The sequence below is a fragment of the Entelurus aequoreus genome, linkage group LG04 (genome assembly GCF_033978785.1).
Source record: "Entelurus aequoreus isolate RoL-2023_Sb linkage group LG04, RoL_Eaeq_v1.1, whole genome shotgun sequence".
NCBI lineage: Eukaryota > Metazoa > Chordata > Actinopteri > Syngnathiformes > Syngnathidae > Entelurus > Entelurus aequoreus.
The window spans coordinates 5,800,961-5,820,017 of record NC_084734.1 but is presented as its reverse complement, the minus strand read 5'-3'; the positions used below and the strand labels follow the sequence as shown (position 1 = coordinate 5,820,017).

Below are 19,057 nucleotides of genomic sequence, written 5' to 3'. Positions count from 1 at the left end.
ATGCCAGAATGAAAGATGCATCTTCATGTATGATTATTATTACATGTTTCACCAGTTACTTTACGGAATATCACTCGGTTACATTCTGTAAAGGAGTGTGAAAAAGCAGAATTTACTTCACCATACACCTTAATAAGTAATAGATTTTATTTGTAAAAAGCACTTTACATTGAGTAAAAAACCTCAAAATGCCACAGTGTATTAAAAAAATAAAAATAAAAAGATAATAAAAAATAAAAAAAAATAAAAACTAGAACAGCCAAATAGGTAAAACTAGTATGCATATATCTAAAAAAAGGCTTTTTTTAAAAAATAAGCGTTTTTAAGCCTTTTTTAAAAGCATCCACAGTCTGTGGTGCCCTCAGGTGGTCAGGGAGAGCGTTCCACAGACTGATAATTAGAATTGGGAGTATTTTCGTGCACATTTTAAAGTTAAAAGTGAAAGTACCAATGATTGTCACACACACACTAGGTGTGGTGAAATTTTCCCTCTGCATTTGACCCATCCCCTTGTTCACCCCCTGGGAGGTGAGGGGAGCAGTGAGCAGCAGCGGTGGCCGCGCCCGGGAATCTTTTTTGGTGATTTAACCCCCAACTCCAACCCTTGATGCTGAGTGCCAAGCAGGGAGGTAATGGCTCCCATTTTTATAGTCTCTGGTATGACTCGGCCGGGGGTTTGAACTCACAATCTACCCATCTCAGGGCGAACACACTAACCACAAGGCCACTGAGAAGGTGCTATCGTATTTTTTTTATTTTTTTATTTTATTTTATATAACCTATTTTTTAACTGCTATCGTAATGTAATCAAGCAAGCGTTGATAGCATTAGCTAGGATGCTAACACATTTACCAGTATGGTATGGTATGCTCTTTATTGCCATTGCGTCAGTACAACAAAATTAAATTTTCCCCACAAACGCGTTCAAAATTAGACAAACAAACATTGTAGAGGAAACTGCGATGGGTCGCTGTCAGGTTCAAACGCCGAACTATCTATTAAACGAGACAAGAAGCAAGGAATCAAATGGAGACAGGATTCAATTTAGCTCATGAGGAAAGCGCGTGTGTGCCTGCACCACGGTACAGCGTCACCCCACCGCTCTGAGGAAAGGGTTCCACGCCTCCGCATTTATTTGGGCATTTTCTGATTACGTAGCTGCGGCTGCTTCTAAGGGGAGGGGGACATAAACAGCTGCTGCACCCAGTCATAAACAGTTCAAAGAAACGGTGCTTGGAGCGGTGTCAGGTTTGCCCCCTCTCTGCTTTGTAGATTTCGGGGCATGATAAGGTCTTCCTGTGGCTGTCCAATAGATCAAAGAAACCGACACCTCCACGTGGCATCCCATCGCACACAGCGGAGGTTTACAAGCGCTAGGCCTTTTGCTTGACAAGCTCAAAGACAGCTTTTGTCTTCTCGCAGGGCAACCTCAACTCATGGGAAAACAAGTTGTGTGATAACTTATATACAATTATTCTGACAGTCGCCACTTACGGTGCCCCGTAAAAGATGAGAAAAAGGTAGACGCTCGGAAGGGATGAGTAAAAAAAAAAAAAAGTCGATTTCGGAATGGGCCAGTCTGGAGTGAGAAAAAAAACTCCATAGCAAAGCACATACTGTATGCATATTACCACATACAACTTGGACTGTTGGTAAACAGTTCAGTATTATAAATAACTGGTGTGCATTCCAATTAGTAAATTAACTTTACTGAGCGTTTAATTGCTCTCTTGGTGTGTTTTGAACTCCTGAACTCGATTGTTTGCAGCACATTCAAATGTATGTACAGTATTTATTGATTGAGATTTGTATTAGTAGATTGCACAGTACAGTACAGTACATATTCCGTACAATTGACCACTAAATGGTAACACCCCAATAAGTTTTCAACTTGTTTAAGTCGGGGTCCACGTAAATGAATTCATGGTAAAATGCATGAACATATTAACATATTGTAACATATTAATATGCATAATACTCTAAAACAGGGGTGCCCATTACGTCGATTGCGAGCTACTGGTGGATGGTGGAGGGTGTGTCAGTCGTTGGCCAGCCAGGCATTCAAAAAATAAACCTAAAAATGATCTTCACCAAAACGTCACTTTTTGACATTCACGGCACTTGAGGGTCTTGTGAGATGACAGATCATTATTAAGAAAAAATGGCCGACAGGAAGGCGAGAAACACTTTTTCTTTCAACAGACTCGCCGTCAAAACTCGACCGACTGCACAGTTCCTATCTTCATAATAAAAGCGCTGCTCCATCCTGCCTGCGCTAACAAAATAAGAGTCTCGGAAAGCTACGGAGTTTGCCGCTATGTATTCCTTGTAAAGTGCATAAAAGGGAGTATGGAAGCTGGACAAATAAGATGGCAAAAAGCAAGCACTTTCATGTGGTATTGGACAGAAAGGAGGACTTTTTTTTCTCCTCCATTTGAAAATGTGGACGTTGTCAGGTTCAAACACCGATGACATCTATTAAACAGACAAAGAAGCAAGGAATTAAACAGAGACAGGATTCAATTTAGCTCAATGAGGAGAAACGTCTGGGCTGTACTCTTGTACAGTCTCCCACCACGCTCTGACGGAAGGATTGCACGCCTCTTTTATTTGGACTTTCCCTGATTACATGGCGACAGCTGTTTCTAAGGAGAGAGGGGGTCGTAAACAGTCGTTGCCCTCGGTCGAAAAAACAGTTCAAAGAAAAGATGCCTGGAGCTTGCGTCAGGTCCTGCTTCCTCTCCGCTTTGTAGATCTTGGGTGTAGATCACATTAGATCAAAGAAATTGACACCTTCTTGTCGCTTCCCACCGTGCACAGTGGAGTTTTACAAGCCTTTTGCTTGGTAAGATCGAAGACAGCTTTTGTCCTCTCGCCGGGAACTCATGGAAACAGAAAGTTTGGTGATAACTTGGATACAATTATTGTGACAGGCGTTATCATCACTACTGTCTGATTCCAATCAATGCAAGTCATCACAATCATACCAACTTATATTCTTGTCTTGAAAGGAATGTGTTAAACATGCTTGTATTATCATTAAACACGTGAACAAAAACCTCTCTTTAATAGATCAATAGATATCAATGATATATATATATAAATGAGGTGGATCCCCTCCACTTGCTCAATTGAAAAGTAGCTCTGAAATAACACAATGAGATTTCACTCAGCGGCACAAAGAAACACAGCATTGGGGGAGGGGAGGGGGTGTTATTATTCTTGGGGAGTGACAATGTATCTTATTGAATAATTCAACATCCGCATGAATATTTCACATGCTGTCTGGGCTTTATTGCGGGCCGATAGTGCACAGGACTGCCACAGATCTGACCTGGGCCAGTTTTATAATATGACAAATGACCTCCCTGTCACATACATTTTCTCACCATCTATATTTGTATTGCTTTTGCATTTGTATTTCCCTGGTAATGATGTATTTAGAGTCGCTTGGCATTTACATTCCCATAATACTTTCACTTGTGAACGAGTGTGGATTTTCTAATTAGTTTCTGAGGGACTCATTTAGTGAGTAAAACCCTTGGCTTAATAGAAGAATGTGCAAAAACAATCCTGATAAGCCCATTGCACTTTTTTTCCTGAGCCCTTTTTTCCCCCTCTCAGACATTGTGGACATCAAGCCGGCCAACATGGAGGATCTGACGGAGGTGATCACATCGGCAGAGTTTCACCCCCACCACTGCAACCTGTTTGTGTACAGCAGCAGCAAAGGCACCTTGCGCCTGTGTGACATGAGAGAGGCGGCACTCTGCGACCGACACTCCAAACGTGAGTAAAGTGTCACGCTTGCTTTAAAGCACCTAATCATGTTGTGGGCTTCAACTGCTGCTCCGTCTGTTGTTGTTTTGTTTTTTTAAATTGGTCTTACTTGTTTGTGATTCATATTGCCATGCGGAGGCCAACTCACATCTGACTACTGATTGGTTATTGACACTACTAACAGGAAGCTGCCATGCACACTGCAAAAAGTGAAATCTAAGATGAAATATCTCAAATAAGGGTGACATTTGCTTATTTTCTGTCTGATAAGATAATTCTTCTCACTAAGCAGATTTTATGTTAGAGTCTTTTACTTGTTTTAAGGCAGTGGTTCTTAACCTGGGTTGGATGGAACCCTAGGGGTTTGGTGAGTCGGGCTCAGGGGTTCGGCGGAGGTCAAGACACACCCGACTCATGGTGTAAATACAAACTTCTCCCTATCGGTGTATTACGGATACGGCAACAGCTGACTGATTTGCAGGTGTGTCATTTGTTGTGAGTTTATGCACTGTGTTGGTTTTGTTGTTTGAACAAGGTGATGTTCATGCACGCTTCATTTTGTGCACCAGTAATAAAACATGCTAACACTTTAGTATGGGGAACATATTCACCATTAATTAGTTGCTTATTAACATGCAAATTAGTAACATATTGGCTCTTAACTAGTCATTATTAAGTACTTACTAATGCCTTATTCGGCATGGCCTTAGTATAACTAGGGCTGCAACTAATAACTAATTTGATAATCGATTAATCTGTCGATTATTGCTACGATTAATCGATTAATAATCGGCTAAAAGAGACAAACTACATTTCTATCCTTTCCAGTATTTTATTGAAAAAAAACAGCATACTGGCACCATACTTATTTTGATGATTGTTTCTCAGCTGTTGCAGTTTATAAATATAGGTTTATATAAGAAATAAAGTAGCCTCCGCGCATAGATCCAACGAATCGATGACTAAATTAATCGCCAACTATTTTTATAATCGATTTAATCGATTAGTTGTTGCAGCCCTAATTATAACCCTAACCCTCTAACTCTAACCCTAACCAAATAACTCTAAATGAAGTCTTTGTTACTTAGAATATGTTCCCCATACTAAAGTGTTACCAAAAACATAAAACTTTGTCTTGAATTTGACATTTTTTATTTATTTTTCCCACTAAAGAAGGGTTGGGTGAATGCGCATATGAAACTGCTGGGGTTCGGTACCTCCAACAAGGTTAAGAACCACTGCACTAAACAGATTTGATGTTAGAGTGTTTTACTTGTTTTAAGTGTTTTGCTCCTAAATGATGTCAGTAAGATATTACAGCTTGTTGCTGAGATTTGATGAGCTATATTGAGTAAAACATGCTTGAAACTAGAATATCAACTGTTGTGTCATCAACACTCACAAGTAGAAAACTACTTTTTTAAAGTCATCATTTCTTATTTCAAGCATGAAATAAAAAATCATGACTTTGACACAATTGTGTCTCATAAATAAAACAGATGACAGCCAAATGGACTTTGCAGTTTTATTTTCAATGAAACAATAGAAAACACGTACTCATACAGTAGTACAGTTGGCACAGTACAGTAAACTGACTATTTCAACATGTAACATTTCTACCAATTTCAAACAGAAATAGTTCATGTACATTCAGATAAATTCTTCAAAATTACAATTAAAAACATTTTGGCCGGGGTTCCGGGCTGTATATATGCGCACTAATTGACTGAATGAGCACGCATTTGGCGCGATGATGTCATGTTGTCGATGGGAAAATGCATTTTTAGACAATATGATTAGCCTGAGCGGCTAGGAGACCCCGAGAGTAACAAGCGCTTGCCTTGTTGAATTTCCATAAAGAACAATAAATTAGTTTTTAGTATAAGTTTGCTGGTTTCAAGAAATGTAATGCCGAGTGCATATCATTATGTCAAGATAATGGCACTAGCATTTACTTCATTTAAGAATATTTTTCAACATATTGAGCAAATTGGTCTCTTTTTTTTCTACCAAGAAAAGTGCACTTGTTATTAGTGACAATATACTTATTTGAAGCTATTTTTGGGTTCATTGAAGTTAGCTAATTTGACTTGTTTTGGAAAGTCTTGACAAGTCAAATTTTCTTGTTCAATTGGCAGATAATTTTGCTTAGTTCAAATAAAATACCCCTCATTTTATATATATATTTTTTCTTGTTTTTGAACACTGACTTTTTGCAGTGCAATAATGTTGTGGGGTTCAACTGCTGCTCCACTTGGTTTGTTCCGTCTGTTTTGTTTTAAATTTGTCTTACTTGTTTGTGATTCATATTGCCATGCGGAGGCCAACTCACATCTGACTGCTGATTGGTCAGCTGCTGCTAATAACAGGAAGCTGCCATGCAGGCTGTGCTTTACCGTATTTTCCGGACTATAAAGCGCACTTAAAATCCTTTTAATAATTCTGGTTTTGTTTACCGACCTCAAAGCTATTTTATTTGGTACATGGTGTAATGATAAGTGTGACCAGTAGATGGCAGTCACACATAAGAGATACGTGTAGACTGCAATATGACTCAAGTAAACAACACCAACATTGTATATGTTCCATTGAAAATATAGAACATTACACACGGCGCTCAAAAATCTATCCAAGTGTTTTAGTAGGACTTTGGTAAGCTATGAAGCCACACCACTTGATGGAGTGTTATGTGCTTCAACATAGGAGTATTATTATGCTGTTTGCTCTGATTACTCTTTCGCACACTCTTGGCATTCTCTCCATGAGCTTTAAGAGGTAGTCACCTGAAATGGTTTTCACTTCACAGGTGTGCTTGAAGCTCATCGAGAGAATGCCAAGAGTGAGCAGTAATCAGATCTAACCATGCGACTAATGGCAGTCATCTAAAAGCCCTCTAATAAACATCCAAAAACCACTAACAATACTGTATTTACATGTCGTGACCTGAATATTAACTACGTTTTAGCAATATTGTGGCAACATGCTTTACACCGCTGCATCTGACGTTTTGCATTGGACTTGGTGATGTATGGCTTAGATGCAGCTGGAAACCCATTCCTTGAAGCTCTCTGCGTACTGTACATGGGCTAATTGGAAGGTCACATGATGCATTAAACAATGTAACAAGGTTTCCCAAAATAAATCAACTCAAGTTATGGGGAAAAAAAATGCCAACATGGCACTGCCATATTTATTATTGAAGTCACAAAGTGCATTGTTTTTTTTAACATGCCTCAAAACAGCAGCTTGGAATTTGGGACATGCTCTCCCTGAGAGAGCATGAGGAGGTTGAGGCGGGGGGGTGTATATTGTAGCGTCCTGGAAGAGTTAGTGCTGCAAGGGGTTCCGGGTATTTGTTCTGTTGTGTTTATGTTGTGTTACGGTGCGGATGTTCTCCCGAAATGTGTTTGTCATTCTTGTTTGGTGTGGGTTCACAGTGTGGCGCATATTTGTAACAGTGTTAAACTTGTTTATACGCACACCCTCAGTGTGACCTGTATGGCTGTTGACCAAGTATGCATTGCATTCACTTGTGTGTGTGAAAAGCCGTAGATATTATGTGACTGGGCCGGCACGCAAAGGCAGTGCCTTTAAGGTTTATTGTCGCTCTGTACTTCTCCCTACGTCCGTGTACACAGCGGCCTTTTAAAAAGTCATACATTTTACTTTTTGAAACCGATACCGACAATTTCCGATCTTACATTTTAAAGCATTTATCGGCCAATAATATCAGCAGTCCGATATTATCGGACATCGCTAATTCTAATTGATCTTTTTTGTAACACAGTTAGTGAATGAAGCGCACATTTGTAATTGTTTCCCCATATTAAAGGCAGTGCCTTTAAGGTTTATTGTCGCTCTGTACTTCTCCCTACGTCCGTGTACACAGCGGCCTTTTAAAAAGTCATACATTTTACTTTTTGAAACCGATACCGACAATTTACAATATCACATTTTAAAGCATTTATCGGCCGATAATATCGGAAGCCCGATATTATCGGACATCTCTAGTAATGATACAATTAAATTAGTGTGCGCCGCCACTATACCTTGGAAGGTATGAAAAGGTGTCGTATTTAAGTTTAGATACCACCCAACTAACTCATACCTCTGCACATCACATCTGACTGGCTACTTTTTCATTTTTCTTTACTCACGGTGCGCTTTTATTGTTTGGAAGTTTTGCTGAGTTGCACTATTTGATATTTTATTGCTGGCTGCCCTCAGCAAACAATTGTGTTGCAAGCGTTGAAGTGTCATTACAGGAGTGACAAATAAACACATTGATTCTTTCAGTAGGATTGTGATGGATTTTTTTCCTTAAAAAATGCTTTTCTTCAAGGACTACAATTAATGAGGCCTTTAGTCCACTGATGAACTTGCCTCCAGCCATTACTGTATTACTATATTCAGCAGCATCGCCATGCGCCACTTAAAACTCTCATGTGGATCACATGCAGTTCATCTTACCTAATTAGTCACGCATTTGTCTCCTTTTTGCCTTCCTCACTGCCTGCGTCCTCCCCTGCAGTGTTTGAGGAGCCGGAGGACCCCAGCGCTCGCTCCTTCTTCTCCGAGATCATCTCCTCCGTGTCCGACGTCAAGTTTAGCCACAGCGGCCGCTACCTGCTCACCAGGGACTACCTGACCGCCAAAGTGTGGGACCTCAACATGGAGAGCAAGCCCCTGGAGACCTACCAGGTGAGTCCCTTTAGAACGCATTCAAATGCCGGGGACGCGACTGAAATGGCTGATTAAAGTAAACAAAGGTGCACTTAAAATCCTTTTTTTTCTCTCAAAACTCGACAGTGGGCCGAATGTACGGAATAATTCTGGTTTTGCTTACCGACCTCGAAGCAATTTTATTTGGTACATGGTGAAATGATAAGTGTGACCAGTAGATAGCAGTCAAACATAAGATATATCCTCCTCCAACCTCCGAGGACAAAGCTGCAAACAATGGGAGACCGGGCTTTCTGCTCCGCCGCTCCCAGTCTGTGGAACGCTCTCCCTGACCACCTGAGGGCACCACAGACTGTGGATGCTTTTAAAAAAGGCTTAAAAACCCTTCTTTTTAAAAAAGCCTCTTTTTTTTTTTAGATATATGCGTACTAGTTCTAGCTATTAGGATGATCTAGCTTTTATTTTTTATTTTTTTATTATCTTTTTATTTATGTATTTATTTTTTATTTTGTTTTATTTAATACACTGTAGCACTTTGAGGTTGTTTGCTCAATATAAAGTGCTTTTTACAAATAAAATCTATTATTATTATTATTATATATGTATGTGTAGCCTGCAATATGATGGCAATATGACTCAAGTAAACAACACCAACATTTTATATGTTCCATTGCAAATATAGAACATTACACACGGCGCTCAAAAATCAATCAAAATGTTTTAGTACGACTTTGGTAAGCTATGAACCCGCACCGCTTGTGGAGGCCAACTCACATCTGACTGATGATTGGTCAGCTGCTGTCAATATTAACTCTAATAACAGGAAGCTGCCATGCAGGCTGTGCTTTACCGTATTTTCCGGACTATAAGGCGCACTTAAAATCCTTTTTTTTTCTCAAAATTCAACAGTGAATAATATAAATACAGTCTATTATACAGCATTATTCACGTGTGAATTGTATAAATACAGTCTATTATACAGCATTATTCACATGTGAATAATATAAATACAGTCTATTATACAGCATTATTCATATGTGAATAATATACATACAGTCTATTATACAGCATTATTCACAAGTGAATAATATAAATAAAGTCTATTATACAGCATTATTCACATGGGAATAATATAAATACAGGCTATTATACAGCATTATTCACATGTGAATAATATAAATACAGTCTATTATACAGCTTTATTCACATGTGAATAATATAAATACAGTCTCTTATGCAGCATTATTCACATGTGAATAATATAAATACAGTCTGTTATACAGCATTATTCACATGTGAATAATATAAACACAGTCTATTATACAGCATTATTCACATGTGAATAGTGTAAATACAGTCTATTATACAGCATTATTCACATGTGAATAGTGTAAATACAGTATTATACAGCATTATTCACATGTGAATAATATAAATACAGTCTATTATACAGCATTATTCACATGTGAATAGTGTAAATACAGTCTATTATACAGCATTATTCACATGTGAATAATATAAATTCAGTCTATTATACAGCATTATTCACATGTGAATAGTGTAAATACAGTCTATTATACAGCATTATTCACATGTGAATAATATAAATACAGTCTATTATACAGCATTATTCACGTGTGAATAGTGTAAATACAGTCTATTATACAGCATTATTCACGTGTGAATAGTGTAAATACAGTATTATACAGCATTATTCACATGTGAATAGTGTAAATACAGTCTATTATACAGCATTATTCACATGTGAATAATATAAATACAGTCGGTTATACAGCATTATTCACATGTGAATAATATAAATACAGTCTATTATACAGCATTATTCACATGTGACTAGTGTAAATACAGTCTATTATACAGCATTATTCACATGTGACTAGTGTAAATACAGTATATTATACAGCATTATTCACTTGTGAATAATATAAATTCAGTCTATTATACAGCATTATTCACATGTGAATAGTGTAAATACAGTCTATTATACAGCATTATTCACATGTGAATAGTGTAAATACAGTATTATACAGCATTATTCACGTGTGAATAATATAAATTCAGTCTATTATACAGCATTATTCACATGTGAATAGTGTAAATACAGTCTATTATACAGCATTATTCACATGTGAATAGTGTAAATACAGTCTATTATACAGCATTATTCACGTGTGAATAGTGTAAATACAGTATTATACAGCATTATTCACATGTGAATAGTGTAAATACAGTATTATACAGCATTATTCACGTGTGAATAATATAAATTCAGTCTATTATACATGTAAGTACAGTCAACAAGGAACATATGCATTATACAGTCTGATGACTGTCGGTATGAAGGACTTCCTGTGTCGTTCCGTGTTGCATTTTGGGAGTCTGAGCCCTCCACTGAACGTGCTCATTCTCTGCGCCAGAATCAGGTAATACACTAACTAATTTTCTTGTCGTCATGAAAGAAAGGAATGTGTTAAACATGTTTGTATGACCATTAAACACCTTTAACTTGTGAACAAGACTTTCATAAATAAATCAATATAAACTATATATATGAATGAGGTACATCTCCTCCACTTGGTCAATTGACAAAGTGTGTCCACCCCTGCTGTAATAGAAGTGACCGCACGTACTTTCCCTCAGTCTGGTGATGACAAGACCCAGTCAAGACGACAGCGAGTGTCACATGATCCCCGTCTAATAGGACGTGAAAACGCTCCTCATAATGAACGTTGGCACATCACAGCCACTCATGCGTCGATAAATGAGAAATAGATCATCTTAACTTGCAAAGCTGCCACCTCCAGCTCTGAATTGCAGGAAGATTGCATCTGATTTTTGCCTTTCTGTCTCAGAACAAACAGTTACACAGAGGCAAACATCTTTTTACACTTCCACGTTGACAGTCTGACTCTGAAGGGACCTTTTGGGAGAATGACTATGGGGGATGCCTAGGAGGGAATTGGGCAATAAAGCACATGGTTTGTGTGTTTTTTGTTGTTTTTTTTACAATGAATGAAAGTGTGAGTCCTACTGATTGTGCCTCGGCGAGGGGCCCAGGGGGACGAGGAGGTGTTGTTTACAGTCTGAGGAAGTGGCCACTTCTTCTCCACATCTGCAATGCAGCAGGGAGGAGGAGAGGGAGGGAAGCGAGGGGCGTGAGGGCTACACTGCGAGAAGAAGACTTTTCAGGACGTGGCAGGAGGACGGCGATAACCGCAGCAAGGTGACTTGAGAGTAACGCGGAGAGTAAAAAAAAAAAGTCCTGTTTTGGTCCTGGTAAAAGTTGAAATGACGAATATAAACGAGGAATACAAACCTGGGTTTGATCTCACACTTTTTTAACAGGCGAGCTACTTTTGAAATGACCAAGGATCTACCTCATACATATTTATGATTTGTATTTATTTATTTGTGAAGCAGACGTTTCTTGTTAACATGTTAAAGGTGTTCAACTAAAATACAAGCATGTTTAATATACAAATAAGAATATAAGTTGTTGTCTTGCCTGATTCTGATGACTTGCATTGATTGGAATCAGACAAGATTCACAGAACGTCCACATTTTTTTATTACCGTATTTTTCGGACTATAAGTGGCAGGGTGCGACTTATACTCAGGAGCGACTTATGTGTGAAATTAGCGTAAAATATCCAATAATATTATTGATGTCATTGACGTAAGAGACTAGACGTATAAGATTTCATGGGATTTAGCGATTAGGAGTGACAGTAAACGTATAGCATGTTCTATATGTTATAGTTATTTGAATGACTCTTACCATAATATGTTACGTTAACATAGCAGTTGGTTATTTATGCCTCATATAACGTACACTTATTCAGCCTGTTGTTCACTATTCTTTACACATTTTAAATTGCCTTTCAAATGTCTATTCTTGCTGTTGGCTTTTATCAAATACATTTCCCCCAAAAATGCGACTTATGTATGTTTTTTTCCTTCTTTATTATGCATTTTCGGCCGGTGCAACTTATACTCCGGAGCGACTTATACTCCGAAAAAATACGGTAATCAGTCCCAACAAAATAATACACAATAATAATGCAATTCCAATTCCGAAACCAGACCCGACCCAGCAACATTCAGAATAGCAATCAACAGAGCAATTGAGAGAACACGCAAACATGACACAAAACAATCCAAAAGTAGTCAAACAGAAATGAATAATATCAACAGCAGTATCAATATTAATAAGAATTCCAACATAGCAGTGATTAGAAATCCCTCATTGACATCATCATCATAGCCATTTATAAAAAAAAATGTATAAAAAAATTTCAAATTTCGACACATTTTCAATTTTACATTGATTGATTGATTGATTGAAACTTTTATTAGTAGATTGCACAGTACAGTACATATTCCGTACAATTGACCACTAAAAGGTAACACCCCAATAAGTTTTTTCAACTTGTTTAAGTCGGGGTCCACGTTAATCAATTCATGGTGGGAGAAAAAAAAAGTCCTCCTTCCATACCATTTTTTGTTTATATCCCCACCATACCACCCCCTGGGGGGGTGGTATGGTGGGGATATAAACAAAAAATATTTTGACATTTAGGGCAGACAACAGATGTATGATGTATGTGAATATGATGTAATGGATAGGAATGTCTGATGCTGGATGTCAATAAAAATAAAATAAAAGAATAAAAAGATAATAAAAATAAATACAAATAAAAACTAGAACAGCCAAATAGCTAGAACTAGTATGCATACACTACCGTTCAAAAGTTTGGGGTCACCCAAACAATTTAGTGGAATAGCCTTCATTTCTAAGAACAAGAATAGACTGTTGAGTTTCAGATGAAAGTTTTCTTTTTCTGGCCATTTTGAGCGTTTAATTGAGCCCACAAATGTGATGCTCCAGAAACTCAATGTGCTCAAAGGAAGGTCAGTTTTGTAGCTTCTGTAAGGAGCTAAAGTGTTTTCAGATGTGTGAACATGATTGCACAAGGGTTTTCTAATCATCAATTAGCCTTCTGAGCCAATGAGCAAACAAATAGTACCATTAGAACACTGGAGTGATAGTTGCTGGAAATGGGCCTCTATACACCTATGTAGATATTGCACCAAAAAGCAGACATTTGCAGCTAGAATAGTCATTTACCACATTAGCAATGTATAGAGTGTATTTCTTTCAAGTTAAGACTAGTTTAAAGTTATCTTCATTGAAAAGTACAGTGCTTTTCCTTCAAAAATAAGGACATTTACATGTGACCCCAAACTTTTCAACGGTAGTGTATATCTAAAAAAAAGGCTTTTAATTAAAGGAAGGGTTTTTAAGCCTTTTTTAAAAGCATCCACAGTCTGTGGTGCCCTCAGGTGGTCAGGGAGAGCGTTCCACAGACTGGGAAAGGCCGGTCTCCCATTGTTCGTAGCTTTGTCCTCGGAGGTTGGAGGAGGTTAGCCTGTCCGGAGCGGAGGTCTCGTGTGGAGGATTTGGGGGTGAGCAGTTCTTTGAGGTAGAAGGGGGAATTTCCATGGAGGCACTGGTGAGTTAGTAGGGAGACTTTGCATTCATTCCTGAGTGGAACAGGAAGCCAGTGAAGGGATTTGAGAATTGGTGTGATATGGTCGTAATTCCGAGACTCTTATTTTGTTAGCACAGGCAGGATGGAGCAGCGCTTTTATTGTGAAGACAGCAACTGAGCGGTCAGTCTTTAGGCTTTTGACGGGAGGTACGGTTGAAAGTAAAAAGTGTTTCTCGCCTTCCTGTCGGTCGTTTTTTCTTAATAATGATCTGGCAGCAGCCAGCGTCACCTCACAAGACCCTCGGGTGCTGTGAATGTCAATCAAGTGACCAAAGTGACGTCTTGGTGAAGATTGATGATCCATCATTTTTAGGTCTATTTTTTTAATGCCTGGCTGACACACCCTCTACCATCCACCGCTACCTCACCATCCACTTAATGGCCACCCCTGTTCCACAGCAACAATGCCACCTCAGCTTGGGAATGTCTTGAAAGGCTGTTGACTCGATGCAGAATGTGAGGAAGGCTGCTGACACTGGCAGCTTGCATTAAAACACAAGGGACAAGCAACTATTAGTGGGTGTGTGTGTGTGTGTGTGTGTGTGTGGGTGTGTGTGTGTGTGTGTGTGTGTGTGTGTGTGTGTGTGTGTGTGTGTGTGTGTGTGTGTGTGTGTGTGTGTGTGTGTGTGTGTGTGTTCTTGTATTTCTACCCTTCTTGAGACATGAAGAAGGAAAGTATCTTCCATATGAGGAGGTGTGAACAAGTGATGACCTAAATCATGGTCCCAATAACATTGCATCTAATAGACAATGTGAAGTGAATTATATTTATATAGCGCTTTTCTCTAATGACTCAAAGCGCTTTTACATAGTGAAAGCCAATATCTAAGTTACATTTAAAGCAGTGTGGGTGGCACTGGGAGCAGGTGGGTAAAGTGTCTTGCCCAAGGACACAACGGCAGTGATGAGGATGGCGGAAGCGGGGATCGAACCTGGAACCCTCAAGTTGCTGGCACGGCCACTCTACCAACCGAGCTATACCGCCCCAATGTCTCATTTGCACCCCTGCTGGTGACATCTATCACTATGTGTCGCTTTTAAAAGTGCTCCCCCTCTGGTCAACATATGAAATAACAAGTGTGTGTAAGAAATTGAAATGTGCCCCCTTTGGCCAACATTTTATTTTTTTTAAATAAATATGTATATAGAGACATACTGTAATAACTTGAAGTAAATAATGAAGATTAAAAACAAATTACAAACAAAAAAATAAATAAACTAAAAGCAGTCTTTTTCTCACAATGTGTCGACTTTTTTCTTATAAAATTAGAAACAATTTCTAGTATTCTTTCTGTTTCTGTAATATTGCAATATTTTCTTGTAAAATTATTACTTTTGTATGTAAAATTATTACTTTTTGATGCAAAATAGTGATATTTGTCATATAAAATTCTGACTTTTTACACAATATTGCCAATTTTTTGGTTGTTCTTGTAAAATACTGAACATTTTTGAGTAAAAGTATGACTTGTCATAATTTTGCCAAGCAAAATTGCGATTATTATTATAACATGGCCAAAATTGTAAAGTTTTCTGATAAAATTGTGACTTTTGTCGAGTAAAATTACGACTCTTTTCATAAAATTGCCAACATTTTAAGCTTTTCTTGTAAAATTGCGACTGTTATTGAGTAAAATTCCAACTTTTCTCACAATAAGTGCTCCCTCTCTGGTCAACATATGAAATAACAAGTGTGTGTAAGAAATTGAAATGCGCCCCCTTTGGCCAAAATTAATTTAAAAATAAATAAATAAATATGTATATAGAAACAAACTGTAATAACTTGAAGTAAATAATGAAGATTAAAAACCAATTACAAACAAAAAATAAATAAATGAACTAAAAGCAGTCTTTTTCTCACAATGTGTCGACTTCTTTCTTATAAAATTGGGAACAATTTCTCATATTCTTTCTGTTTCTGTAATGTTGCAATATTTTCTTGTAAAATTATTACTTTTTTATGTAAAATTATTACTTTTTAATGCAAAATGGTGACATTTGTCATATAAAATTCTGACTTTTATCACAATATTGCCAGTTTTTTGGTTGTTCTTGTAAAATAGTTAAATTTTTTGAGTAAAATTATGACTTTTCATAATTTTGCCAAGCAAAATTCCAATTATTATTATAACATTGCCAAAATTGTAAAGTTTTCTGATAAAATTGTGACTTTTGTCGAGTAAAATTACGACTCTTTTCATAAAATTGCCAAAATTGTAAGCTTTTCTTGTAAAATTGCGACTGTTATTGAGTAAAATTCCAACTTTTCTCATAATATTGCACAAATGCTCCGTTTTTCTTGTTAAATTTTGACTTGCGTTGAGTAAAATGACGACTTTTATTATAATACTGCCAAAATTCTAAGATTTTTTGTGAAATTGTGGCCTTTTTCTTGTGAAATTGCAACTCATTTTTCACAACAAGCTTTTTTATATTTGCATAGTATGTATATTTATATATTATAAATGTTGTAAATACAAATCAAGACATCAACAAGGAAAAGTACCTTCCATATGAGGACCGGTGAACAAGTTCGGACATAAATCATGGTCCCAATATGGAAAACCATCGCAAGCCAAAGAGAGTCCGTGAACATTGCTCCAAAGTCAAGATTTTTTGTTGATTTAATGTGCATACAAAAGTAAACACTGACAGGTGCAAAGGCAGCAATATATGATCAAACAAGACGGCAGCTAAAGAAGGACTTCCCTATTCATCCCAGAAAAAAAACAGCTGATTTTACGACTTGCGGTGCTGACGTAAGACAACCCGCATGCCATATGTGACCATAGGATGAAGAAATACACTACGCTACTAAGACTATAGTGGCCATTAACAGTTAGATTATACAGCTGGGTTGCTCAAAGTGCGGCACAGGGGCCATCTGTGGTCCCTGACTCCTTTGCCATCGGCCTTAAGCACGTTACAAAAAACAAAAAATAGAGAATGTCTCATTTGCACCCCTGGTGGTGACATCTATCAAAATGAGGGTGGTCCCAAAAAGGACGGATTTTTCAAATTGACTGTGTGTCGCTTTTAAAAGTGCTCCCCCTCTGGTCAACATATGAAATAACAAGTGTGTGTAAAAATGTAAGTGCTCCTCATCTGGCCAACATATGAAATAACAAGTGTGTGTAAGAAATCGAAATGCGCCCCCTTTGGCCAAAATTAATTTAAAAAAATAAATATGTATTTAGAGACATACTGTAACAACGAAGTAAATAATGAAGATTAAAAAACAATTACAATCAAAAAATGATCTAACTGAAAGCAGTCTTTTTCTCACAATGTGTCGACTTCTTTCTTATAAAATTGGGAACAATTTCTCGTATTCTTTCTGTTTCTGTAATGTTGCAATATTTTCTTGTAAAATTTTTACTTTATGTAAAATTATTACTTTTTAATGCAAAATGGTGACATTTGTCATATAACATTCTGACTTATCACAATATTGCCATTTTGTTGTTGTTGTAAAATAGTGACATATTTTGAGTAAAATTGAAATGTGCCCCCTTTGGCTAAAATTAATTAAAACAATTAAAAAATATGTATATAGAGACATACTGTAATAACTTGAAGTAAATAATCCATCCATTTTCTACCGCTTATTCCCTTCGGGGTCGCGGGGAGTGCTGGAGCCTATCTCAGCTACAATCGGGCGGAAGGCGGGGTACACCCTGGACAAGTCGCCACCTCAAACAAACAAATTATAAATGGAATAAAAAAAGAAAAATGTACTAAAAGCCTACCTATTTTATATTTGCATAGTATGTATATATTATTAATGTTGTAAATACAAATCTTTATATATCTAGAAAGGCTGGTCCTAAAGAGGTAGGCCTTTTTCAAGAAGGTAGAAAATACAAGAATGTGTGCGTGTGTGTGTGTGTGTGTGTGTGTGTGTGTGTGTGTGTGTGTGTGTGTGTGTGTGTGTGTGTGTGTGTGTGTGTGTGTGTGTGTGTGTGTGTGTGTGTGTGTGTGTGTGTGTGTGTGTGTGTGTGTGTGTGTGTGTGTGTGCAGGCCTGGCCCTAACCAATCTGGCGCCCTAGGCGAGATTTTAGGTGGCGCCCCCCCACATCGGCAGTGAAGTGTATATATTCACAAGAAACCGAATAGCTTTGTCTTTGACCTTTTTTTTTACTTAAAGAAAGCAAATTAACATATTATATGAGAATGTTATGATTATCTTTAACCGAATCACAGCAGTGCTCAAATTAAAAAAACGGCATTCCCTCTCATGTGATATTGCTTAATTAACATTAATGATGTGCACTTTAACAACTAGACTTACAACTATACCTAATATATAAAGGGGTGGAAAAGTGACAATTACCTGCAGGTCAAACATTAGCTAACCAGAAGGCAATAACAATGTGAACAAAAAACACCTGCTTAAAAGATCTAATACAAATGTCCCTGAGGAATGTAAGGTGGGAGTACTGTAATTACCTAACGTTACATTATTATTTTCCATAACAATTTAGCCCCCTCCACAATATTAATCCGACGTTAAAACAGAACTATTTATTGATGAGCAATTGCCGAGTCATGTAACATTAGCTTAATGCTAAAAAGCCAGGTTACTATCACATTCTGTAACAGACAAATAATTTCATGTAATCTAACGTTACCTCCCTGCTACCTCTGTCTTTTTCTAATTTCTCCTCCTCTTCTTTTCTCTTTTTTCTTCCCTGGGCACCTGACAGTTTTGGCCGTTTTGACATCTTGTGTTGATTTCTAGATGTGGTGACGTCCAAAAAGAGTCATGATAGGGGAAGGGAGGGGGCGCACCGTGCAGGGGGACGGGGGGGCGTAATGTTGTAACAAATAATATTTCTATTAAATAGGCTTTACTTTGCATTTTAATTAACTTGGGATTATTTTTTGTATTTAGAAATAATAGTACCAACTTTTTTTTTTTTTTTTTTTTCTCCAACATTTGGAGCGTGGCGCCCCCTGATGGACGGCGCCCTTAGCATTTGCCTATACGGCCTATGCCACGGGCCGGCCCTGTGTGTGTG

The 19,057-nt window shown here is 37.6% G+C and overlaps 1 protein-coding gene across 7 annotated transcripts in view; it reads left to right on the top strand.

Moving 5' to 3' along the window:
• The window catches only part of LOC133648219 (serine/threonine-protein phosphatase 2A 55 kDa regulatory subunit B gamma isoform), a 68,617-nt gene that overhangs the window by 44,026 nt on the left and 5,534 nt on the right, over positions 1-19,057 (top strand). For all 7 annotated transcript variants that reach the window (XR_009825829.1, XM_062044085.1, XM_062044084.1 and 4 more), the window contains 2 exons: positions 3,625-3,789; positions 8,312-8,481. Coding sequence is in view for 6 of the 7 variants with exons in the window: in XM_062044085.1 (XP_061900069.1) it covers positions 3,625-3,789; positions 8,312-8,481 (335 nt within the window). In the remaining variant the exon portion in view is untranslated. The remainder of the gene's footprint in view (positions 1-3,624; positions 3,790-8,311; positions 8,482-19,057) is intronic.